At 46.5% G+C, this 26,826-nt stretch overlaps 1 protein-coding gene across 4 annotated transcripts in view; it reads right to left on the bottom strand.

Annotated features, from left to right (window-relative positions):
• Positions 1-1,948: 1,948 nt before the first annotated feature.
• TNRC18 (trinucleotide repeat containing 18) overlaps positions 1,949-26,826 on the bottom strand; it is a 153,099-nt gene continuing 128,221 nt past the window's right edge. For all 4 annotated transcript variants that reach the window (XM_036741224.1, XM_036741225.1, XM_036741226.1 and 1 more), the window contains 10 exons: positions 23,198-23,339; positions 17,714-17,831; positions 15,145-15,220; positions 14,317-14,425; positions 12,485-12,601; positions 11,581-11,745; positions 8,940-10,264; positions 6,989-7,225; positions 5,099-5,173; positions 1,949-3,436 (listed from right to left, as the gene is read on the bottom strand). In XM_036741224.1, the coding sequence (XP_036597119.1) occupies positions 3,230-3,436; positions 5,099-5,173; positions 6,989-7,225; positions 8,940-10,264; positions 11,581-11,745; positions 12,485-12,601; positions 14,317-14,425; positions 15,145-15,220; positions 17,714-17,831; positions 23,198-23,339 (2,571 nt within the window). In that variant the 3' untranslated portion in view covers positions 1,949-3,229. The remainder of the gene's footprint in view (positions 3,437-5,098; positions 5,174-6,988; positions 7,226-8,939; positions 10,265-11,580; positions 11,746-12,484; positions 12,602-14,316; positions 14,426-15,144; positions 15,221-17,713; positions 17,832-23,197; positions 23,340-26,826) is intronic.

Raw genomic sequence — 26,826 nt, 5'->3', positions numbered from 1 at the left:
CTCCAGGCATCCCCCTGGCACTCCCTCTGTGCAGATCCCACAGTAGCCCAGGCTGGGGGGAGGGAGGGAATCATCCTTCCAGAAAGGTGCTAAGGTCATACCTTCCTCTGTTCCTGACCACAGGGGGAAATGCCCATACATCAATCCCCCTGCCTCTGGATCTAACCCACCCAAAAGAGACACTCCAAATTCCAGGGGCAGGCAATACCTTGGAAATGCTACTATAGGAAGGACATCACCATTTTCTACTGAGAACGCAGACCCAAGGCTCAGGCTGCCCCAATCCCCCATATCCTGGTGACAGTCTTCCTGCCTGGAGAGCAGAGTATTCTCGCAATAGAGTGGCCATCTCCTTCACATCCTACCTCACCCCAACAATTCAAGTAGGAGTATGTGACTTCCACAGAGGCACTGCAGTAAATCTAGGGGCACATTTGGTACTTATTCTCCAAGACTGGGACTGAAGAGCTATGAGAAATAACTGGTCCCACAGCACTGTAATTCCCTTTCATTGGTGATGTAGAAGTCAGGTTGGCAGTGCCCAAGGCAGGTGCCATCTCATTTGATGTTGACTCGGAAGCAGCTAGTATTCCCACCAAAGATTAGACCCCCTTTCACCGGCCCATTTGACATCCCATTCAAAAAGGCAGCTCTCACTTTCTTCCTTCAGCTGTGGGTGGGTTGCCCCATCCTGGCTTCAGGGTCAGATGGGGCAGTCCCCTTGGCATTTGCCAAGCCAGGAATTCCTGCTCCTCTGATACAGCTATGATTGAGGCCAAGGTCTCAGACAAGATCTCCTTACAACCAAACCAGGCTGGATGTCAAGGGGCTCTGACCTATCTCCAAGCCCTGTAGTACTATGGTAGACCTCATCAACATGAACACTCAGTCCGCCCCTCAAAATCCCCCTCCGTCCCCCACTAGGCAGAACCAGCGTTACATTCCTTCCCCAGGAAAAACCAGGCCAGAAAACAGTTGGTTGGGGTTTTTTTTTTCAGTTGAATCTTTTTTTTTTTTTATGAAAAAAGATCACACAGAATTCGCCAACAAAATTGCAAAAAAAAAAAAAAAAATCAAAAACAAACAAAAAAAGTCCCCCCAAAACAAAACCAAAGTCTGGCTTTCCTTCCCTCGAGATTGTCTGGACAAACCCTTGTGTTTTCCTAGAAGGCGCTGGGGCAGATAAGTGCTTTCTGTTGGGCACGGGTACACGTGCTCCATCTGTCGGTTGCTCGCTCACTCTCGCTCGCTCTCTCAGGCTTCTCTTCTCCCTATGTCCGCACACAGTCTTTTGGGGTGAGTACAGTACACTTTAGGCCTAAGGGGTAGGGTGGGGGGGTGTGCGCGTGGAAGTGTGGTGCGTGAGCCCAATGCTTTACAATCACAATCCAACAGGAAATAAAAAATAATATTCTAAACGTCAGACCGTGTTCACTTTATAATTCCATAACTTTTTTTCACAGTTTTAAAAAGTTTATATTTATATATATATTTATATATATTTATATTTATATATATAATTAAAAAGTTGAATCCATTTAAAGACGTATGATACAGGGGGGCTAGAGAGTCTTTTCGGTACATTAAAACTGTACAGGTTAAGAAACAGCATTCTCCTCGAGGCTCTTGGGGAGCCCTGATCTGGGAGAGGGACTGGGGGTGCGGGGACGAGTGAGGGGGTGACAATTTCAGCACCATTTGTGGTTCTTCGTAGTGTGAGCGCTGCAAGGTGGGCTTGCCCCTCATCTCTTCCCTTCCCGAGGATGTGCCCCAAGTACCATTACAGATGAGTCCAAAATCCATCCTCGGGAGCTATGCTCCCAGGAGTGTGAGGCGTTACCCTTGGCCATCCTTAGACCCGGGAGGGGGGCCCAGGATGGGGTGCCCCAAGCAGAGATCGGTGCATCCCCTTCTGAGTGCAAGGGTGTGGGCCCCAGACACTTCTGGCTTTTTTTTTTTTTTGTCATGATCCCTTCAAGCCTGCTGATTGAACAGGCCTTGTGGGGCACCTGGGAATTCTCCATGAACAGACAGGCCATTGGAGCTTCATCTTTAGGGTTGGTGGAGCAGTGTGGCGAGAGGCAGAGATGCAGCTTTCAAACAGGGATTGGGACAGCCTGCTTGGGGTGAACCACAACATCACCAGTCACCCTCCACGGTTGGTGATAAGCAGGCTGGGGAGAGGGATGCTGGTATCTGATTCCCCTCTGGCTTGTTCTTCTGGTCATAAAGCTCCCAACGGCACTGCCTGGGAGCCAGGCCAGCTCTGAGTTTGGGAAACAGATCTTTCCACCTACGAGTACATCCGGACTTGGGAGTTTCCTTGGAAAGAGTTCTCATGCAGTTCAGATCCTGAATCCGGGCCATTTGGGTTCCTTTAGAACCCTTCCCCTCTCCCTTACCTTCTGCTACCCAGAGATCCTGTATTTTGTCAATTTGTGATCAAACATGAATTGAAGGGGCCCTCCCCTCTTGAGTGTCTCTTAGGTTCCTTCTGCTGCTGCCCAGACCACTGTAAAAGACAGCTTGACGTTCCTAAAGCACTGTCCTCCAGGGCCCGGGCAGCAGTCGGAGTGAAAAGACCACCTGCTGTTTATCCTTATAACCAAGCATGTCCAAGGTGCTCAAGAGAAGCTGGGCTTCCCTCTCCATCCAGGACAACTGGGAGGGTGAGGGAGCATCAGCTATATATATACCCTGATGGTTCTCCCATGTCCCCAGCCAAGGGCACCTCAGGATTCTGAATGGAGGCTGGAGACACACACACACACACACACACACACACACACACACACACTCACTCACACACTCACGAACACGCACGCAGAGTCTCCCTCGCCATGGCAGTGATCATGAGAATCTCCCCGCTTTTTTCCCAGGGGAGGCGAAGGCAGCTGGTCATGAGCCCTTTCTATGCGGGCAGCCGGGTGAGGGGGCCGGCAAAGGGAGCGGGGGTTGGGGGGAGAGTCTGTCCTTGGCGCTGTCTCGAAGGCATCTGCAGTCTCTTTCTTGAGCATTTGCTGTCCCTATGTGATTCCCCCCACCCAACAACTCAGAGGTTAGGCAAGTGAAAGAAACAATCATGTCGTCTATATAGCTCTCTCTCTCTCTCTCTCTCTCTCTCTTTCTCTCACTCTCTCTCCCTCTCTATCCTTTTCTGATCCCTCTGTCCAGGGCGGAGAGAGATCCTGGTTGGGCTGGCTAGGATCTCTCCCCCTTTCTCAACAACTCAGCAGATGACTGGGACTCCATCTGTGTTAAAAATCATGCCGGTGGTGGGCTCATAGGTCCCTGCCAGGTAATACAGGTCCTCGCTGTCTTGGTACTTCTTGGTCTTCAGCATCTGCTCATACTGGTCCAGGCCCACAACGAGACACTTATGGGAGACAGTCTGAACATCATTCTCATCCACGTGTGATGACTGGTACAGGGCTCGCTGGCAGGGAATGAGGGAAGAAAGACTAAGGTTTATGGAGAACATTGTCCTAAGCCCACCTAATAATGATGGTGATGGCTAGCATCTATTTAGCACTTTGAAAAGTGATTTCCATTGTGTTGCCTCATATTATCCTCACAACAACCCCGTGAGGTGGGTCCTACCATTATCCTCATTTTACAGATCAAGAAACTGAGTCCCAGAAGAGTTAAGTGATTTGCCTGAGGCCAGGATTTGAACTCAGGTCTTCCTGACTCTAAATCCAGCATCCTATCCACTCCTCTTTCTGAGCCAAGGCCCTTGGCCTGGTACTTCAAAAGCCATTTGTTTAGGTGGGCCTCACTTTCCACCACAGGCAGGCTCCCCAAAAGAAGCTACACAAACTGAATTCTGTCAAATCAATCCTATTTCTAGCCTCCTGAGGTTGGGCTGATGAGTTGGAAGAAACTTTCTAGTGAATCTTTCTGCAAAGTAAAGAAACCTGCTAACTTACTTCTGCTATCAATCCAAATATTCATGTCTTCAAGGAGGGCTTAACCAATGCTACGGCTCTGAACGGAAGGGACCATTTGGGAGGGTCATAAGAACTTAATATTTATTATGCACTTTTAAGGTTTGCAAAATACTTTAGAAATAGGGTCTCAGTTTATCCTCATAACAACCCTGGGAGGCTGGTGGTGGTGTTATCCCCATTTTACAGACGAAGAAACTGACGCAAATACAAACTAAACGAGTCAGAGTCACACGGCTAACAAGTGTCCGAGATCAGATTTGAACCCGGGCTTTCCTAAGAAGGAAGCCAGGAAGGACACAAGGTACCCTTAATAAAACGTCTGGCTCTAGAGAAGCAACCTGATGTCAGAAAAGCAGGAGTCTCTTTTCATTACTGTCAGAAGCCTTAGCTTCTAGGGAGTGGCCTGCTGGTGAGTGTTGAAAAGCCGGCTTCCAGGGAGGGAAAGAAAAAGAAAACTGTTCATAGGACACACTTTTAAGTTTAAACTATATCACTGGTATCTTCTCCATCACTTTCTTAAACAAAACAACACATCGAGCCCTGATTCGTAGCATCTGCTGATTTCCAAGGTGCTCATTCTGAAAATTTAACACAAGGAGCAAACGCTCAGGCTGAAGATTCAACAACCAGCTCTTTCAAGCTGCTTTGAGCTGACTCCAGCACACCCTTGCTTCTAGTCCTGGCTCTGCCACTAACTCCATGTGTAAATTTGAATGAATCCTTCACCTCTCTGGTGTTCAGCAGACTGGTTTAAGTGGATAAAATGCTACGTCTTAAGTCTGGAATTGCTTGTGTTGGAATTCTGCTTCTGACACAGACTAGCTGTGTGAGCCTGGAGAGGCCATTTACTTTTAAGGCTCAGTTTCTTTATCTGTAAAATGAAGAAGCTTGGCTACAATGACTCTTAAAAGTTTCCTTTCACCTCTAAATCTGTGATCCCATGAGTCAGAGGACCTGGGTTTGAATTCCACCTCTGATATCCCTTCAGCTCTAAATTCTATCAACTCTCTAGAGAGGGCATTGGCTATCCACCTGTGTGGTCATTCCCTGTTCCTCCCTGCCCCGCCCCACCCAGCCAGATGCTACAGAGCCCACAAGCCAGCCCTCTGGAGGAGGAGATCTGGATTTGTCATTTCCACTTTGCCTACCTCCATGAAGTCCTTCCTCTGGCTGGAGGTCTGCAGGGCTGTGGGGACACTCCTCCCTGACTTCTGATCCCAGCGCTGTTTCCCAAAGCAAAGACAAGAAGATGTCAATGTGTAACCCTGAATGCAGATGATATGCCAAGGCTGCTCCCTCCACCCAGCCTGGGGATCCAGAAGCATTGGATAGTGCCAGCCCCATCAGGTACAAACTGATCTCCTCTGATGGTCACTCGAGCGGATCCCTATTTCTGAGTCACCTTGGTCAACAGACCTGGACCTGGGCTCCTTACAAGCCTCAACGTGCTAACAGGGGTATCTCTAGGGCAACAACAAAGGAACCAGGAAGGCACTGAAGATGGCATTACCCTCTAGGACATTCCAATTAAAGCAGTGGCTCACCAATCATTATCACCCATACACATTTTGGGGGATGAAAGAAGGAACAAATGGTCCCAGTGGACAATCTACACCAAGGGTTCTTAACCCTTTTTCTGTGTCATGGATCCCTCTGGCAATCTGGTGAGGCCTAAGGATCCCTTCTCAGAAGGCTTGTAAATGCAAAAATAAAAATATGTAAGATTACAAAGGAAAACTATTATATTGAAATAGTTATCAAAATATTTTTAAAAATAAATTCAAGTGAAAATATGTTTAATGTGAAGGTATATGTAGAGCCTATATTGGATTGCATGCTGTCTTGGGTGGAAAGTGGGGGAGGAAAGGACAGGGGAGAAAATTTGAAAGTCAAAAACTTGAGGAACTCAATGCTGTAAACTAAAACTAAATTAATTAATAAAAATAAATAAATAAATTCAAAGAGGGGCAGCTAGAAGGCACAGTGGATCCTGGAGTCAGTAGGACCTGAGTTCAAATCCAGCAGCAGACACTTATTAGCTGGGTGACCCTGGATAAGTCACTGAACCCCAACTGCTTAAATAAATAAATAAATTCGAAGACCCGAAGTTAAGAACCAATGATCTACACTATCCACATCCATTTAAATAGCAGACAGTCTTTCCAGAACTAAAAAGCCCAACTGTAATTCACGGAACACAATAAGTGAATAATGAATTCAGGCCAGAAGCTAAAGCATCGATGCTAGAAAGCATTTTGTTTCAGACCAGACCTGTGACTTCACTGGGGTAGGGAATTCCCCAGCCAATGCAGGTGCCACCTAACTGTAACTTCGGAGTCTCTGAAAGGTGCTCAGGGCTCTGAGAGGTTAAGAGATTTGTGTCAGAGGCAGGGTTTAAACCCAGGACTTCCTGACCCTGAGGCCCTCTTTCTATTCACTTCAAAACAGTGTCCCTTAGGATAACATAAAGCAGGGGTTTTTAACCTGGGGGCATAAATTTTTTTTCTTTTTTGTCCATGATTTTTCAAAAAAATATTTTGACAACTGTATTTCAATATAATTTAATAGTAGCAATAGATGCAATTTACAGAACGCTTTAAGGTTTGCAAAACTCTTTATAAACATTATTTCATTTTCTCCTAGTAACACGTGATTCTGAGAAGGGTCTATAGGCTTTACCAGGTTGCCAAAAGGGTTCGTAGCACCAGAAAAGGTTAAGAACCATGGCATAAAGACTAACATTACAGGAATAGACCACCCACTGAAACTCATGGCACCAGGAAGATCACGCGGATATTCCTCAAGATGGACCTTGCCACTCAGATTTCCTATAAATTTGGTATTAATATGGAAGACGTTGGTTGGCTTGGCTTCTCACTTCTTTGGGATAACTATGAGCACCTTGAGGACAGGGCCCAAGAACTGTGGTTCTCCCTAGAGCTTAGCACACTTAGACAGTATCTGTTGGCTATTTTGGGGGGATCAGAACTTTAGCTCCTGAGGGATGTTCTTGCTAGCTTGAGGACCCCGCCACCTACCTTGCCTTCATTGAGCTTTTTGCCGGGGTTGGTCTCCTCAGGATGGTAGAACCACTTGACTCTCACCACCATGTTGTTCCCCCATGACTCCCACATGCTCTGGATGCGACCAATGTAGGGCAGGTTGGGCCGGCCAGCCGACAGGAAGACTGCGCAGTCGCCAATACGGATTATCTCCTTACCTCGCACGATGGCTTTGTAAAAGAGCTTCCTGGCCTTGCCTTTCATGCCTCGCCTCTGTGGAAAGCCAAAAATATTAGGTCATGTGTATCCATGTATACGTGTGTGCTCGCACTTGAACACATATGTAGGGGAGGGAATCGATCCATCCCCAATCATTTATTAAGCACCTCAGGCATTATGGTTAAGTTATAGGGATCCAAAAACAAAAGTCACAATCCTTGCCTTCCACGAATTTACGGGAGGAAACAGGCAGTTCAGCTGTCTCAATGCCTACCTTAAGTCATGGTCTACAGCAGGGCTTCTTAACCTATGTTCTGTAAAGTTGTGGGGTTTTTTAAAAAGTGTTTTGACAACTTTTTTTTTCAATTTAATTGGTTTCCTTTGTAATCCAAAACATTAAAAACATTAATGTAGGAAGGGGTCCTTAAGGCTTTACCAGACTACCAAAGGGGTCCATTACACACAAAGAAGCTAAGGGTCCCTGGTTACAGGGAAGGCCAAGACTGAATGCTTTAAATCTTTGGGACAAGGCCTCTGTGTGTCTCAGTTACCCCATCTGTAAGATGGGATTCACATTCTCCACTCCCAGTCACTCTGGTTGCCAGGATAAATGAGAAATTCCTTTGGGCTCTGTGGCTGAAAAAAAAGTAAAACATGATTCTAAAACAATGTTACGGTTACTGTTATCTGGAGGATGGAGGATTAGGCTACACCATCTGATTTAGCAAAGGGAACTCAGGCCAAGACCTGTGGTTAGGTTGACTCCCAGAAGGCAATAAGAGTCTTGTTTCAACAGGCCAAAGGAGCCAAACTCCCTTGGCACTATTAGCTTTTCTTAGCAAAAAAAAGAGAGAAGAAAAGAGAAAAAAGCCAGCCATGTTAGGAAGAGGTTAGTTAACATGGTCCTGAGACTGGAAAGGTGGATGCAAAAATCCATCCATTAGACAAATGGGGTAGCTAGCTTTGCAACTCATTTCTTGCTCATTGACCAGAATGGGACACGGATGACCTTCAGTAGACAGCCTGTGGACCTTACACGGGAAAGAGAAGCAAGGAAAACATTCCTATGGGGTGTCCGAACTCTGCTTTCATAATAAATGGATTTGTGAAATTGTGTGTAAACTGAAACTATTGTTAATTGAATCATTTTAGCTGCACTAGAGGAATCCACTATTTTGAGGAAAAACTCTAGCTGAACCTTTTGCAAAGCATAGGCCCATCTTTTAATTTACTGCTTTGCATGACACAGATTTGAGTCAGAGGACCCAGGGGTCAAATCCCACCTCTGACACTACCACCGTCATAACCCCGAATCTCTTCACCTCTCTGGTCCTCAGTTTCTTTAGCTGTAAAATGAGGCAGTTGTACCAGATGACCTCTAAGATCCATTCTTACCTTAAATCTAAGATCCGAAGATCTGGGTTTTCTTATATTGGTCTACTGGAGTCAGGTGGTACAGTGAACAGGGAGCTAAGCTTGGAGTCAATTAAACCAGAGGTCAAGATCACTGAGGGCAAATCACTTAATTTCTGTGCCCCTCATACAGAGGAGGTACCTCACAGGGTTATTGTGAGGACCAAATGAGAGAACCTATGAAAAGTGCTCCAGAAAGCTATTTTTGTTATTTATTTATTATCATGATATAATGCATTTATTATTTGTTTATTTGTTGTGGTTGCTCTATAAAGCGCCCCTCCTTCACAATGATCAATGAAGTCTAGGGATAGGGCACCAGGGGATGGGGGCCCTGAGCTAAGACATTCATTACCTGAGTGGGTTTGCCGAACCACTTCCACAGCTGCCTGGCTGGGAGGAAGGCGGCAATTTTGGGCCTGTTTTCCACAGACGGCAGCCTCTGTCGCTTAGCCAGCTCCTTGGTGGTGGGCAGGTGGATGCCCTCCCGCTTCTTGGGGCGGCTCTTGCTGCCCCCGGGCTGCGCCTTCTGCGCTGGAGGGGTCGGGGGCTGCTGAGGCTGCTTCTTGCCGGGAGGGTGGGAGGAGGTCCGAGATTTCCCCGCCTGCTTGGCTGCCTTGGGAGGGAGGTCTGGCTGGACAGAGGACGGGCCGGCCTGGGCCTCCTCAGCGGCCTCGTCATCCGAACTGCAGGAGGAATCTTCATCCGTTGTGGAGGAGGAGGAAGAGGAGGAGCTGGAGCTGGAGGAGGTGGAGGAAGAGGAGGAAGAAGAGGAGGAAGAAGAGGAAGAAGAGGAGGAGGAGGAACTGCTGCTGGAGGAGGAGGAAGAGGAAGAGGAGGAGGAATTGGAGGAGGACATTGGGCTGGAGGCCCGGGAACTGGAGGAGCTACTGTCCTCTCCACGGGCGTCCCCTCCATTCTTGTCTCCCTCCTCTTCCCCTTCGGTCTCTGAACTGCTGCTGCTGCTGCTGCTGCTACTGCTGCTGCTGCTCTCCGACTCTTCCGCTGCTTCTGCTGCCTCCGCATCTCCCTTGTCCTTCTCAGTGGTGGTCAGCGGGTCCCCGGAGCCATCAAACTTGCCTGAAAAACTGGGTGCCAAAGCGTCCTCTTCAGGGGCCTTCCCTCGAGCGGTCTTGGCCTTGGCCTCACCGCTGCCCAGGGAAGAGTAGCCGCCCAATCCCACGAGGTTCTTGCTCTCCCTTCGGCCGCTGAGGCCAGAGTCCTCCAGCAACATCATGGCCTCCTTTGTCTTCTTGCTCTTCGGGGAGGTCACCCCTTCGTGGTCCAGCTTGATGAGGAGCTCGCTCTCCGCTGGCCTCCTTGAGCTCTTGGAGGCTGGGCCAAACTCAGCTGCCTCCTCTGCCACCCTGCCCTTCTTTGCTTTCGACCTCCCTGAGGAGGGGCTGTCAGCTGCGCTGAAAGCCGTCAGTTCCCCATAAGCCTCTGGGGCCAACGCGTTACTGAATGTGGGTGTCTGGAAAGAGGGTGGCGCTGGGCCATGCAATTTGGGGGGCATCCTCATCTTGGCTGCTTTGCTGCGCTTCTCCTCAGGGAGCCCTGCTGGGTTCTTCTTGGAGTTCTTGGTGGCCGGCTTGCCCAGGCTGCCTGGCTTCTCCTGTGTCAAAGAGGCACCTGGAGCAGGGTCAGTCTGGGCCACCTCTTCGGGGAGACTCGCCTCTTCTGGAAAGGGGCAGAAAACAGACATGCTAAAGGCCCCTGAGGGAGAAGGGCACACATCAAAAGCAGAGGGCATTTATGACTGGGGTTTCCTTTAATGGGGATCTCCATCAGCCACAGGGACACAGTTGAGCGCTCTGGAGCCTAGCCCCAGCTGCTACACCAGCTGCTACCCTGGCTTACTCAGCCAAGTCTGAAATCTCCAAGCCAATGTGGGACCCTAGGTTGCCCCCCAGCCACCTGGCAATATGGCTCATTGGCCGGGATGGGGGAATGCTTGAAAGAGGTTTCTCCAGCCAATACTTGGGAAGCTCTTTTCCACGTAAGTAACTGTTAACGGGATTCCTCAACAGCCTTCTCCCTAGTTGGGCACTGCTAATATCTTGACTTATTCTCCCAATGACCCAACTGACGCCAGCACTAGATTGAAGGGAAAAGAAGCAGGGGGGGATGGAGGAGGGTGAGCCTGATTTCTGATTTCAGAAAAGCAGAGAAGTCTGTCATACTGGATCAAACGCATGGGTCCACCAAGCCAACTGAGGGCCCAGGAAATATGCAATGAGAGGGCACGGCTACTTCCCCTACTTAAAAGTGAAGGATACCCCAGCCTCTCCTGGCTTCCATTTATGTCTAAGGTTCTAGATTGCTCATGCCCCAGGAGGAGTGGGGAGTTAGTTCCTTTGGGAGGTTAAGAGGTGGGCTCCCTCCCAACCTTTTCTCTGGCAGTGTGCCCACTATTCAAGAAGGCAGAGTCAAGGCTGGACTCTGGCTGCCAAACACATCGATTCGAATGGACTTTGGAAGGGAAGTTGAGACACTTAGCGGCTGTGCAAGACTTGAGGGTTTTCAGTTTGCTCATGGTTAAAAATGAGGGGGCTGGACGACATGGCCCCTGAGGTTCCTTCTGCCCTTAGATCCTTGAGGTCACTGAACCGCTTTGGGCCTCAGGCTTCTTCATCTGTAAAATGGAGAGGCCGGACTGGATGCTTCTGTGGTCCCTTCCAGCTCTAGAGGAAGTTAGGTGGTACAGGAGGTGGAACCCTAATCTGGGAGTCAGGAGGGTCTGAATGCAGATCTAGCTATGGGGACTCAGGCAAACCACTTAGCCTTTTAGCCTCAGTTTCTTCATCTGTAAAACAGGGATAATTATAGCACCTTTTTCACAGAGTTGTTGTGAAGACTGAAGGAAAGAACATTTGTAAGGCGTTCTGCTATCCTTAAAACGCTGTTATGAGATCTATGATCTTGTGGTCAGAGGCTACTCCAGGGAGGAAGGAGAACTCAGAGCACAAAGCTCAGGGCCTCTGGGTCCAACTTACCGCCTTTGCCCTTGGTGCTCGGTTTCCGCCCACGACCTTTGCCCTTAGCTCCAGATTCCTCTGACCCCAGGGAGCTGCCCTCTTTTCCTTCTCCAGCATCTTTGCTGGATTTTCGGCTTCGGCGTTTGGCACTGGGCACGAGGAGGGCAGGGGAGGGCTCTGCGCCTGTGGAAGCAAGTACAGGAGAGTCTCAGAAGCTGCCATGCCCATGGGCATAGGAGCCAGAACACACCAGGCTGGATCTACTGCCTGGCACTTCCATGCCCGCATGTGGAGCGCCTGGATCCCTCCAGCACTCCTGCTACTCCTCGGCCTTCCCCTCTACCTGGAGCTTACTGCAAGCTCAGGGTTTATGGGCATCTGTGGGGAAAAAAGGGACTTTCTAACCGTTATCTGATAGGTTCTGGGAATCCCCCTGTTAAAACGTACACCTACCTACCCCACCCCAGGGAATCCCCAGACTAATATCCCCTGCATCTTTTTAATTCTTATTCATGGAGATGTATTCTGAGACCACCTACAGCTCTCAGGAAGGATAAGCAAAGGGACTGAAGCAGCCATTAGGCTCCCCAGGGGAAAGAGAATAGAGCTAGCAGGCTTCTCAATACGGGTAAACAGGCTTCAGAGCTAGCCTGGTCTGGTCTTAGGTCAGACCTAGAAAGAGAAAGTGACTTCCAGAGAGGTCACAAAAGTCCATGCTACGCTTCTCTGGGACTCCCTCCTGGCCAAAGGAAGCCCACCGAAGAAAAGCCTGGCTAACAGTGAGCCTGGCTGAGGAAGCTCCCATCATCTCTGAGGCAGGTCTGCTGGAGGACGTTACTGAGATGCAGCAGAGGGTCCCAGCCCCAGGTCAGGGGGGTCACACTCTAGCCCCAAAGCCTCCGGGGCCCCTGACCACACTTACACTGAATCTTGTAGTCTGGTGGCAGGAGGCGGATGTGAGATATGGGAATCCTCCCAGTGTCCCCATCATCAAATTCTACCGTGATCAGATCCCCATCTTCCTCAAGGTCCAGCGCCCCTGAGAGAGCAGAGGGGAGAGGCAGAGGGAGTCATTACAAGGGCTGTAACACTGGTCCACCCCAAAAAAGGGTGTGTGTGTGAGAGAGAGAGAGAAAGAGAGACAGAGAGAGAGGGAGAGAGAGAGAGAGAGAGAGAGAGAGAGAGAGAGAGAGAGAGAAAGGGCTCAGGCTCTGTGGGGCATGGTGTGTATGGGAGCATAGAGGGTGGATGTGTCTGAGTGGTGTTATGTGTGTGTGTTTGTGTGTGTGTATAGGCTCAGTCTCTGTGGGCAGAGCATGTGTTGGGGGGATAGGTGTGTCTCTGTGGGTGTGGGTGTGTATGAGTATGTGTATGTGTGTCTAGGCTCAGTCTCTGTAGCTGAGGTGGGTGTATGAGTGTGTGTATGAGTGTGTGTGCACGCAAGCATGTTGTGTATGTGTGTATGGGCTCAGTGTCTGGGTGAGGTGTGTGTACGTATGTATGCATATGTATGGGCTCAGTCCGTGTGAGAGAGGGGAGTGTATGAGCATGTGTGTGTCTGAGATCTTGTGTTTGTGTGCGTGTGTGTACAGGCTCAGTCTCTGTGGGCAGAGCATGTGCTGGGGGACAAGTGTGTCTGTGTGTGTGTGTGTGTGGTGGCAGGGTATGAATATGTACACGTATGTCTATGGGCTCTTAGTCTCTGTGGCTGAAGTGGGTATATGAGAGAGAGAGAGAGAGAGTAAGTGTGTGTGTGCGCGCGCGCGCGCATTTTGAAGGTAGGAAGACATCATATAAAACCCAGTCCCAAGTGGCACCTGAAGTAGTCAGTTCCCAAATCAAATGACCTCCAGGAATCAGTGATTCCTCCAGGAATCAGTGATTCAGGGGGCTTGGATTCTGGTTTAGAGTCAGCAACTAATTTGCTTTGTGACCTTGGAAAAAGTCACTTAACCTCTTTTTATGACTCAGTTTCTCCACCAATAAAATGTGAATAAAAATACAGGGTGGGTATTCTGTGATTTTTAAAATGTATTATTATTATTAATTATGTAAAATTCAACTGAATCCATTTGTAAGAATTCCCTGTGTGCAATGCGTGGGAAGGAGCAGGGAAGGATATCAGAATGGGGAGTACTAATGGTCTCTTATCCTTTAAGATGTTTTACCACCTAGCCCTGCTCCTTCTCAGGATAGTACTGGTTGGAAGTGTGATGTCTACCCATCCATCTCCTCTCCCAACACACACACACACACACACACACACACACACACACACACACACACACGCCCCTCCAACAATAATATCCTGGAATAATCCTGGGTCTGTGAAGGTGGATAATACTTCATTTTTATCACAGGATGCTATGAGTTAACCAATAAGCAAAAGCTTCCTTTGTGCCAGGCACTATGCTAAGCACTGGGGGTAAAAAGAATGCCCCTCATCCCCCAAAAAGAAGCATGTTCCCTACCCTTAAGAAGCTCTCGTTCCAGTGGAGGAGACAATATTTGGATAAGTAGGCATGTAAATGGAAGTGTCATGGGGAAGGCAGCAACAGTAGAGAAGACCAGGAAAGGCCTCCTGTAGAAAGTGCGATTTGAACTAAGTCTTGAAAGAAGCCAGGGAACTATGGAGGCGGATGCAAGGGCCATCATGAGGACAGCGCTGAATCAGGAATTTAAAACTTTTTTCTGACATTGACACAAGTTACTGAGAAAACTGGTAGACGAGATGGTGGGTGGTTAATGGCTTACCTCGGACCACAGTGCCAGGGTAGAGACAGCGGTACTGCTGGCTCCAATATGCTGCAATCCTAGTTCCCTCTGGCAAGAATCTGATTGAAGGTGGCTTCACATCTATGATCTGTGGGAGGCGGGAACATTGTAAATACACTGGGGTCTCCTTGGGCTACCCTGAAAGAACCATGCTCCCTGTCTGTCCCTAGTATTCCTTGGGCTTTCCTCACCAGGGCTTGGCAACTGGCTTCCGGCCCAGATCCAGACTCTTTGGAGAGTTATCAGTTGATATTAGTAGGTGTTCCCTTCAAGGTGATGGGGAAGAATACAAAACACCCTTACTGACTCACCCAGAGAGTGAAAAAATCACCTGTAGGCATGGGTGTCTAAAATCAGGCCTTCCAAAGGAATAGGCAGATGAAAAGCTTTTAAATTTTTGCTATATTTCTCCCCTACTCCCTTGAAGATCAGATTTTGGGGATGCATTGATAGGTTTTGCTGATTTTCCTGCTCTTCTCCCACTTTTTACTTTTTTTAAAAAAATTCTGTTATATAGAATAGCTCTCTGGGAAGGGAGAGGAAAAGGAAAGGGATAGAGGGGAAAATTAGGTGATATAAAAACAAAAGATGTCAATAAAAATTTATTTTAAAAAACTGGGGTCCTGGGGAGAGATTCAGTCTTTGTCCTGACTCAAAGGACTGGGGAGATTGAAAGCCTTCAATCTTCTCTGTATTTCTCCTTGAAACTAGAATTCCATGGAATGACTATTATGTCTTCCCCCCTAAACTTTCTTCCTCTTCTCCCCCAAGTCCTCCAATCCAAAGAGAAAAGTCGAGTTTACTCACCGCTTCCTGCAGGAGTTGCTCCAGACAATAGATGTGGGGCCGGTTGCCCCTCTCTCCTTCCACCACCACCCGGTATCTAAAACACCAGATCAGTGCAAGTGTCAAGCCCCTGGGAGACTGACTATCATCAATACGGAAAGCTTCCTTCATTGCCTTCCTCTTCCTTCCCCAGCCTGACACAGCCACACCCTCCCTCCCTTCCCTTCTCTTCCAGCTTCCTTCCACTGAGGCTGTTAAATGAAGGCCACTTCCTCTCCAACTACCACTAATGGGTCAAATGATGACCAAGGGAGAGGCCTTAAATGAAGTCCTTTCCCTCTCCCATGCCCCATTCCCCTAGTCTCCTAGTGCTGCTCCATCTTGAGTCTTACACCAAGCAGGCATGTTTTAATGGAACTTGGGAGAGCATCAAAGCATCAGAATAGAACCTCCAAGAGAATTTTAGAAAGAGACAGGCAATTTAATGTCAAAAAAAAATGCACCTCCCTTCTTTGGATTAAGTGAAGGAGTGTGGGTATGGAATATCAAACATGTGTCAGGCTCAGTTGATAGGAGGCTTGGTTTGCTGATTTGCCCTTTTTCTCCCTTTTTTCGATTCTTTGGCACTGGTTACGGATATATTTGGAATGAAGGTAACATAAAAACTAAAGGGAAGATTTTAGAGAAACTTGGGAAGACTTGTATGAACTGAAGCAGTGAAAAGTGAGCAGAACTAGGAAAAATCTCTTTGTTCTTGTTACACAATAACATTCTACAACAATATTGTAAAGACAAACAACTTTAACTTCAGATGTTTGATCGACGTTGGTTAGTTGGTTGGTTGTTGTCCTTCATTCTCAAAGAGGAGCAAAATGACCCCACTATGTTAGAGTCAAGTTACAGCACGTCCGACGTGGCTGATCAGATCAATACAAGCTCAGAATGCTCGACCACAGGTCTGGCACAAATAGTCGATGTGAACATTTGGGCTGGATTCTCTAAATTTGTACACCTAATGTTTCTTTTGAGCTACTGCAATTCTGCTTTGCTCATGGAGCACAGCACCTTCTCTGATGAGGGCATGCCATGCTGGGTGGTCCTATGCCAGCGTTTCCAATGTCATGCAATCAATTTCAAAGTTCTTAAGAGAGACCTTAAGCGTGTCCTTGTATCACCTTTTCTGACCACCATGTGAGTGCTCGACACCATTTTATGGAGAACTCACACAGTGACCAAATGTGATTCCAGAGGACCAAGGTGTAGTATGCTATCCCTTGAGATCTTGGACTCAGGGGGACAGAAGATGATGTATTTTTGGACGTGGCTGATTTGGGAATTTGTTTTGTTTGACTATATACTTTTGTCTCAAGAGTTCCCCACCCCTTTCTATAGAGGGCTGGGGGGAGAGCACAGAATAAGCTTTTGTTATTAGAAAAAAAAATCAATATTACAAAAAGAAATAAGATTTTAAATAATTAAAGTGGTTCAAGCTGACAGCCCAGCCCAGCAGATCTCAGATTTCTCAGTCCCCCAACCTGCCCCCTCACCTCCCCTCCACCCCTGAGCCCTACTAATGGTAATGACCCCGGGGGGTACTATTTGACAATATAGACTTTATGCGTTATGATGGTGAGGTCTAGGGATAAAGATAGGAGGGACAGGGGGTACTGGATGGTTCGATTTTCAGTGTGGGCATTTACTCCTTACTTAACCATGAAATGCTATGAATCAAGGCTTGGTTGTTTTGTTGATTGTCTGGACTTCAGAAAGTGACAGGGTAAATGTTAATAATAATAAAATAAAAGCTAACATTTACATAGCACCTACTACATGCCAGGCACTGTGCTAAGCATTTAACAGTTATTTCTCTCATACGATCTTCACGACAACCCTGCAAGGTATGTGTTGTTAGCATCCCCATTTTACAGACGAGGAAACTGAGACAGAAGCTGACGACTTGTCCAGGCTCATGGGGATTTGAAGCCAAGTGTTCCTGGCTCTTAGGTCACCTCTCTGCCCTCTACACCATTCCACCTCTCCCTGTCCTCTCCCTGTACATACTACTGTTAACACATGGTTTCTGAATTAAACTGGATGTGGCAGTTGGGAGGAATTGGGCCAATGGTTATTAAGTTATACAGGGATTCCTCAGTAAGATGAAGCCATAACGTAAATTAGGAGTTCTGGGGTCCAGGAACTTTTTTTTAATAACTAGATTTCATAATAATGAGTTTCCTTTTTAATACTATGCATTTTATTTTATGCATTTAAAAATATGATTCAGAGAAGAGATCCAGAGGCTTCACCAGCCTCTGGTCCAGAGTCACGAACTGGATTAAAAGGGTTTTCATCAGTGCCAACGAGCCTCCTTGGGCCCTCACTGAGGGGCCTAGCCAGCAGCTTAGCTTGAGACATCATCTTTTTCTTCTGTGGTCTCAGTTTTCCTATGTTCCTGGGATTCCTTCTGGCCCTAGGATGATGTCAAAAGGTGATGACACAATGTTCCTTCCCGAGCCCCCTTCTCAGTCCCCTCTGCTTTTGTGCCTTTACCCAGGCTTGGGAGAGGGGCCCAGACCCTCACGTGACTCACATGTCAGGCGAGTGCACAGTCTTCACGTGCCCAGCATACAACAGCTTGTCATCCATGGGGATGAGGACCCTCAGTCCGTCCTTCAGCTCATCCTTGTCAATGATACAGGATCGGGGAGCTGTGGGACAGGGAAGGGAGAGCAGGAATGAGCCACCCTGTTCCCCAATCAGAAGGGTCTGAGTCAGCACAGAGAAATGGGGCCTGGCCAGGAAGGATTTATTATTTGTCACAAGATGAATGGCAGTCCTCCTACCCAGCAGAATGGAGGGAACCTCAATCAGGAGGCCTCTCACTTGCCTTTTCTCCCCACAAAGAGTGAGCTCCCTGAACTAGTTTCTCTATTCCTGGCTGCAGTGCTTACTTCCCCTCTCCTGTTCTTGGTTCTAGTTGATCTTTTAAGATTCATACACTGCACAAAATCACCCCAGGGACATTAACACACATGGAACGGTTTCCCGAAGCCCCTTCTCAATTATCCATACTGTAGGGAAAGGAGGGTGACACACAGATCTAGGTGATAAGGACTGGACCTGGACCTGGATCACAGGTCCTCAATGTAGTGACCTCTCAGACGGGGAAACTCCTCCTACCAGTACAGGTCAGCACCTTTGCAACACATAGCCTTCAGAGCACTGACAAGTGCTTTCCAATGATAAGAGAGGGAAACTCCCAGTCTGGTAGGGGAGACAACATGCAACCAGCCAGGTAGCAACAAGATACAGGCACAGCAGTTGGAAAGAATCAGAGGGAAGGTCCTGGCGTTAAGTAGGATCAGGAAGGAAGGTGGCATTTTAGCTGGGACTTGGAAGAAGCCAGGTGGGGATGAGGAGGCAGAGCATTCCAGGCAAGGGGGCCAGCCAGAGAAAGTGCCTGGAGTCAGGAGTCTTCTTGAAGGAACAGGTGGAAGGCCAGGGTCCCAGAACACATGGGATGGAAGGTGTATTGGGGCAGGTTATGAAGAGCTCTGGATGCCAGAGGATTTTACATTTGGTCCTGGAAAGGATAGGGAGTCACTGAAGTTTACTGAATGGGAGGTGATGTAGTCAGACCTATGCTTTAGAAGATCACTTTGGCAGCTGAGTGTAGGATGGACTGCAGTAGGGAGAAGAGATTTTTTTTTGGTAGGGGAAGGCAATCAGGGTTAAGCGACTTGCCCAGGGTCACACAGCTAGTAAGTGTCTAAGGCTGGATTTGAACTCAGGTCCTCCTGACTCCAAGGCCAGTGGTCTATCCACTGTGCCATCTAGCTGCCCTGGGGTGATGAGATTTATGGCAGGGAGAATGACCAGCAAACTAATGTCCTTTGCATGAAACAAGTGAGAACTAGAGCACTGAGAGGTGAAGTGATTTGTCCAGGGTCACACAGCCAATAGATGTTGGAGGAAGGACTCGAGCCCCAGCCTCCCTGGCTCCTAGGCCACCACTACGTCATCATGGCTCTCTGTTGCTTAGGCAATAAGATAACTGATAACCCAAAGGAGGTTCCCACCTCCCTATATCAAAGTCTCTATTGAGTATCTAACTGGAATATCACTTCCTCTTTCTTCTCCCTCTTGTTTTTGAATGGGAAGGAAGGAAGAAGGGAGGGAGGGAGAGAAAAGGAAGGAAGAAAGGAAGGAAGGAGAGAGAAGGAAGGAATATAAATATAAAATATTTTCTCACTTGACCCTCACGATAACCCTGCTATCTCTATTCTGCTGATGAGGAATTGGAGACAAACAGAAATGACTTGCCCAGAACCACAGAGCTAATCTATCTGGAGACAGATTTGAACTCAGGTCTTCCTGACTCCAAGTCCAGGTGATGATGAAATTCCCTCTAGCAGTGTAGGTCACCACCTCTGCAACTTGTAGCCTTAAACAGTTGGCTAGGGAAATGAGAGGTTAAGTGACTTACCCAGGGTCCCAAAGCCAGTACATGTGAGAGGCAGGACTTCTGGCTCCAAGGCCAGCTCTCTATCGGCTAAGCCAACCACGCCCATTAGATTAGGGTGATTAATAAATGCTTGTTGGGTGTTCTTTTTATGGGCTCTTGACTCCCTGTGGACAAAATGGGCCGGGTAGTCCCTGTACTTCTCCTCAGCACCCAGGAGTAGTAGGGACTTTCTGATAGCCACGATGGACCCATATATTCCAGGTGAATCAAGATAAATGTTGATGGAGCTTCCCCCCCTTCCCCCACCCCACCCAGAAGCGTGGTAGGGCAAACAACAGGCAGTGAAGAGATCTTTCCTCCAGTTTTTCAAGGCTGCATTAACTACCACTTGAGGGCTTTTTTATTCAATGGGTTTCTCTACTAAAAACTCTCAAACTCCACTGGCTCCCTATCACCTCGAGGTCAAAGCCCTTCATAACCTTTTTCTTCCCACCCACCACCTTGCCTGTCTTTTTTATGCCTTAGACCCTCTCTCTCCACTGGCTCCAGTGACACTGGCCTTAGGCTGTTCTTCATACAAGATACTGCATCTCCATACACTGGGCCTTCTCGTTGGTTGTCTCCTGTGCCTGGAATGTTCTCCCTTTCATCTCCCCTTCCTGGCTGGCCTCCCTCGGCCTCTTCCAAGTCCCAGCTGAAATCCCACCTTCTATAAGAAGCATCTCCCAATCCCCTTTAATACTGGCGCCTTCCCTGTTGATGGTTTCCAATTTATCTTCTAAATAGCTTTTCGTACATAGCTGTTTGTATGTTCTCTCCCCCATTAGACTGTGAGTGCCCCCAGGGATGAGCACAGTGCCTGGTACACAGTAGGCACTAAATAAATGTTTATTGACCGAAAGTTCAAAAACCAAAATTCTGGAATACGCACTCCCCACCCCCTTCCATTTTCAGTGGATTGCAGCACCGGTCTACACAGCACTCAAAGGTCAGGCCTTCAGGGGCCTTGGGGACTTTAGAAGCCTGATGCCTCCTTTTATAAGAGAGAAGCTTCATGATAGGAAATTATTAAGCAGGAAGTAGCAGGATGCGTAGCGCTCTACGACCAAAGACGTGAACTCATCTGAAGGGTGGATCTGTCTCTCTGCTAATAACAGCAAAAATAGCTGGCATTTATATAGTGCTTTAAATGTTTGCACAGTGCTTTCCACATCATCTCATTTGAGCCTCACAACAATCTTGTCTCCATTTTGTAGATGAGCAAATTAGGTCCGAGAGAGCTGAGGTGGAATTTGAATTCAGGTCTTCCTCACTCTAGGTCCTGAACTCTATCTACTTTATACCAGTTAGCTGCTGACTGACCTTTTTCTGAGAACCAGGATGAGGAGATGGACCAGCTAGAACCATGACAAAAGACGGCCTCAAAGACAACCCAGGCTCCTTCTCGCTCAACAAAAAGATACAGAATTAAAAAAAAAAACGGGTAGCTAGGTGGCGCAGTGCGTAGGGCACCGGCCCTGGAGTCAGGAGGGCCTGAGTTCAAATCTGGCCTCTGACACTTGACACACTTACTAGCTGTGTGACTTTGGGCGAGTCACTTAACCCCAATTGCCTTACCTTCCCCCCCTCCAAAAAAATTTTTTTTAAAAAAAGACACAGAATCAACACTGTTCACTGGCTAATTACTCAGCAGGTGGTTAAGCCAGAATCGTGTTTTGTTTTGTTTTAAAGTACCCCCACCCAAGGACAGGGAAGAGAAATCAAAGGAGATCCAGACTGATACCTTGTTAGTAGTCCGGAAAGGAACACTAAAGTTCTGGCTCCGTTAGAACTTGTGAGTCTCCTTTACGGATTTCAGTGATCTACGGCCTTCTCCTTATTCATTTCCTTGGCTTCTCCTGAGCGAGGGCTTCAGTACAGGAGGTTCGGTCTAAGTCAGTGGTTTCATTTAGTGGGCACCCTTTGGAAGTTTAAGGTGATGGTCCAAAGATTTGGCACTGAAAATTCTTTAACAGTGCCTTAAGCAGTAAATAACTGCATGATTATGTTACAACTTTGTCTAAGAACGACTACCCACCCCAGGGTTCATGCCACTTTTTTTAAATTATTGCTGAAAGGTGTTCACGGGACAAAAAACCTTGGACACCATTGGCTTAAGTGAAACGACTGCTAGCATTGAGTGGGAAACATAATTTGGGGAAGAGACGCCATCTTCCACCCAGGACATTACACTGTGTTGATCAATTTGGCCAGCTCTCCTCTGATTTATCCAGTGATTCCAAAGATGGGATAAACCTTGGGGAAGGAAGACCTGAGGCCTGGCCCATGTTCCTCCGGACGTACTTCTTTCTTTTCTTTCTCTCCTTGTTTCTCTACTCCCCTTGCTCTGTCTCCTTTCTTTTTCTTCTAACTTGCTTTCATCATCTACTTTTCCCCTCACCCTTTAATCTTTCTCCTTTGACAACGCTCTAGGCCTACCAGGAGTGCCAGTCAGTCAACGTTGCTTAGCCCAGTGTCTCTATCCTTTTATACACTCCTGTGAACCTGAATTTGATGGGATCTCAGATATGCCATATGTCGGGTCTCCCCACAGTCCGTTATCATTTCTATACAAATTCTTAAATCTATCTCTATAAATACATGTATACTTAAATTAACTTGTACACAGACTTATTACTATATACATGCCTCAATATTTTGAGAAGCTGTGATTTCATGAGTGGGGACTCGCTTATTGCTACACAGATTACAAGCCTCCTAGTTTGGCATGGTCCTTGAAAGCTTCTGTGGCTGAGAAATCTGTCACCTTTCCGCCAACTTGGTGATAAGTCTCTCTAAACTTAGCCAGGCTGGTCGTACAACAAGAGACTTCATTTTACAATGAATACAAGTTGCAGGCTAGAGTTGGTGGCGAAGGTTTTACAAAAGGTAGATGTGTGCAGTGGGGAGGGGAGGAGGTTTGGGATGTCTCTCCTGAACACCTAGACACAACTCCCTTTGGCAAGATGAAGCCCAGCTCTGGGCCTATACTCAAAGACCTTTCGGTATGGAAGGACCTAGCATCATAGATTTACATCTGGAAAGGGCCTTAGAGAGTATCAATTCCAAGTCACTCATTTTACACATGAGGAAAATAAAGTCAAGAGAAGAAATAATTTGTTCATGGTCACACAGTTAAGAAGTGTCCTGACTCCAAGTCCAGTGCTTACTTATTACACCAGGCCTACAAAAACCCTGGGTGACCCACGCACCACAATAAAATATAGCAGTATATAGTATGGAATATGCGACTATGTATAAAATCTGTGTGTGTGTGTTTTCATTTACATCTATAATTGCATTTATTTATATATTTGTGGCTTTATCTAAATCTCTCTGCCTTGGTCATCAGGACACTCTTGTTTTTCCCTTTTGTCCCATTCCAATCAAAAATTAATAATGGGGAATTAGAAAGCCTAGAGCCTCCTCTAGGCCCTAGAGTAACACTCCAAGGACATTTTTGACAATGCACTGGTTTTGGGAGGGAGTAACCTACCCTCCTGGATGGCAGTGTGGCCTGGGAAGGCCTTGCCCCACTGTCTCCAGGCCCCAGCTCTTCCTTTCCCTCACCTGGAGTCAGCGGCCGCTCTACCAGCATGCTCAGAGGCAAGTTCTCATCCTCAGAGAAGCTGCTGTCTTGGTTGGGTTCAAAATCCTCTTCAGCTGCCATACTCTCCATCAGCTTACTCACAGCTCCTCCCTTCCCTCGGTTCTAGAGTTGGTCAGAAACATACAAGATTGTAAAAGACCCTTGAAAACACAGTTTATGTCCATTATAACTCACTGATGGCAAAAACCTAGAATACCACACCATACTACTATGATAAAATCTTTGGAATTTTCACTGGTTGGACAAGTCCTCAAAAAATTGTTTGTTGTTCCAGCTAAAGGACTGAGTTATTATGTCAGTTTTCTTTTTCTTCACTTATGACATTACAGATAGGGGAGAATTCAAATGGAAAATCTGAACACACCCTATATCGTACCAAGATGGCCTTGCCAGTCTCAAACACTCAGGAAGATGCAAACATTATGGAACAGTAGAAAAACTAAATATTGAGAGAATTGGAAAAGAGTCTGGCAGAAACTAGGTATAGACCAATATTCACACCATACACCAAGATAAGCTACAAATGGGAACACGATTTAGGCATAAAGGGTAAAATCATAAACAGCGGAGAAAGCACTGAGAAGAATCAGAAGACCTGAGCTCTGAGAGTCATGGATCTCTCATGACTAGGTGTTTGATCGTAAACAAGTCATCTCACTTTTTTTGGTTTGTTTTATAAATCAAATTTATTACTATCTTTCCCCTCCTAGGAGCCATCTCTTAAAATAATTTAACTTAATGTTTCTAGGTTTCAGTTTCATCTTCTATAAAATAGAGATAAGAATATTTGCCCTATCTAGGTCATCGAGCTATTGTGAGATACAAATGAACAAAGAGATAAATACTAAAGAAGAGAAAGTCATAGAGTCAGTATTTCTTGAACCACAAATGCTGACTATGATTTTAAGATTCCATTTTCCATCTCACCCATCCTTACCTCAAAACCCAGCACCATTAGATGCTCAGTAAATATTTGTTTCTATCATTAGGATGTTGGATCCCAGGGATGAAGGATGGGCTACCATGATTTTCCAAAGAAATCTAAAGAATAGAACTCATGGCAGTCAACATCAGATAGAGTTAGAAAACCACTAAGAACAATGAGGTGTTTATCCAGTGTCCTGCAGAACAGTCTGAACATCTCGATGGAGAAGGGATCATTAGTGATCCGCCATTCTTGGAGACTGTACTGAGTGAGGACATTATGGGGACTGATCTAGCCAGCACCGAAGATCACTGCTGGTCTAGCATGGTTCCAGGAGTCTGTTCCTGGTCAGATCAGCGCCCTAGACAAGCGGATACATCCTTTCTAGTTCTACACCTTAGCTCCCAATGACGACCTACAGAACACTCTCAGTAAAGATGGGTGATCTAGGGAGAGAGTTCTGGGAGAGGCTGGTCTGAGAATGCTAAAATAAGAGAGTTTTAAAGCTGTAAAACGAGGTAAGCAGAACCAGGCAAACGATATACACAATAACTACAGTGACGTAAATGGAGAGAAGGGGTAGCAACAGAACAAACTGATTGCTGTAAAATCACAATGACCAAGATTAGTCCCAAAGAAGAGGTAGGAGAAGGCCTTTCCCCACAGTTTCTTTTCCAAAGACAGGGACTATAGGTGTGGAATACTGTGTATAATGTTAAGCTTTTAAAATATAATGGTTACTTTTGCTTAACTTTTTTTTCCCTCTTTTTATTCTTTATTAAGAGGAGGATGCATAGTGATGGAAAAAAATTATCAATACAAAATTTATTTTTTTAAATGTCTTTTAAAAAAAACCTTTCCTAGGATATGAACAGGAAGCTTTCTAAGGAAGAAATCTGAGCTATGAATAGTCACGGGGGAAAAAAGCTCCAAATCCCTAATTATAGAAATTCAAATTAAAGCAATTCTGAGGTTCCACATCACACCCATCAGATTTGCAAAGTTGACCCAAAAAAGAAGAATGACAAATGCTGCAGGGGCTGTGTCTGTGTGTGTGTGGGGGGGGGGGGGGGGACGACGAAGAAGCACATTAATGCACTGTTGGTGGAAGTGACAATTAGTACAGTCATTCTGGAAAGTACCTGCAACAGTGCCCCTAACGTTACTAAACCGTGCACATACCTGATGACCACCCAGTGGTGCTACTACTAGACCTATACCCCCAAAAGATCAAAGAAACAGGAAGATGACCCATATACACAAAAATATTTATAGCAGCTCTTTTTTCATTGGCAAAGAACTGGAAACTAAGAGGGTGGCCATCACTGTGGAATGGTTGAACAAACTATGAATGGAATGCCACAATAACTGGTGAAGGGAATAGTTTTAGAGAAACCTGGGAAGACTTGTATAAACTGATTCAGAGTGAAGTAAACAGAACCAGAAGGATTTATACAATAACAACATTATGAGAACGAACAACTTGGAAAGATTTAGGAACTCTAATCAATGCAATGACCGGCCAGGGTTCCCAAAGATTGATGATGAAGTGTGCTACCTACCTCCTAACAGGGAAGTGATGGACTCGGTGCAGAGGGAGGTGAAGATTTTTTGGACGTGGCCAATGAGGGTATTTGTTTTGCTTGACTGTGCACATTAGTTACAAGGCTTTTGGTTTTCTTTTTGTCTTTTTAATCAGGGACAAAGGTGGGAGGGAGAGAATATTGATATTTGTCAACTGAAACAAAATTTTAATTTAAAAAAAGATTAAAAAAGAGAAAACAAACAAACAAATGAAGATGAGGAAACTAAAAGAAAAAAAAGAAAGCAAAAGAACGCCTTTCCATGCAACGATCCTGTGAGGTCGGTATTGCAATTATCGTTTTCCATTCCCTCTTTACAAATGAGGAAAACGAGCCAGAGAGGTTAAAGGATTTATTTGCCCATAATCATAGAATAAGAGTCATCATTCTGCAAGCAACCATCGGCCTTAGTACTCCAACTCATGACCACCCTCAGTCCCCTCTGGTGCCAGGAACTCCCAAACTTCCATTAGGAAGCAAGTCCAGGTCGAAATATCTCCCCATTTCTCATCCATCTGTACTACTTTGGGGTTTCTCTGACTTTTCCACTATGCCTCCAATACTGGGCACTTTCCCTACTCCTGCTCCCCACCTTTCAGCTTCCTTATGTGTGTTGTCTCCCCCATTATACTGTAAACTCCTTGATGGCCCTATCCCCATAGGGATAGATACAGAGACTGAAACCTCCATTTTCTCAGACTACGTGTGTGCCCCTCCTTAGCAGCCCAGTAGCCCACCACTCTTGGAGGCTTGCCATACTGGGGCTGGCCTAGTTTTAGATCAGCATTAAATCTACTTCCACTCACAACAGGTTTGTGCCATCATGCCCGGTTCAGAATAATGTTTTTAAATGCATAAAATAAAATACATAGAATTACAAAGGAAACCAATTCTACTGAAATGCAGTTATCACAATATATCTTTTAAAATTCCAGAACCCCAGGTTAAGAATTCACGGACTAGATGGTTTTTAACATCTCCTTCCAGCTCTAACATTTTATATCTAGGGAACCACTGTCCTCACCAAAATGCTCACAAAGATAGTTAGATAACGAGCCAAGACAGATGTAGAGATAAAGAA

The sequence above is a fragment of the Trichosurus vulpecula genome, chromosome 1 (assembly GCF_011100635.1).
Source record: "Trichosurus vulpecula isolate mTriVul1 chromosome 1, mTriVul1.pri, whole genome shotgun sequence".
Classification (NCBI taxonomy): Eukaryota; Metazoa; Chordata; class Mammalia; order Diprotodontia; family Phalangeridae; genus Trichosurus; species Trichosurus vulpecula.
Note: the sequence above shows the minus strand (reverse complement) of the source record. Positions and strands in the feature narration are given on the sequence as shown.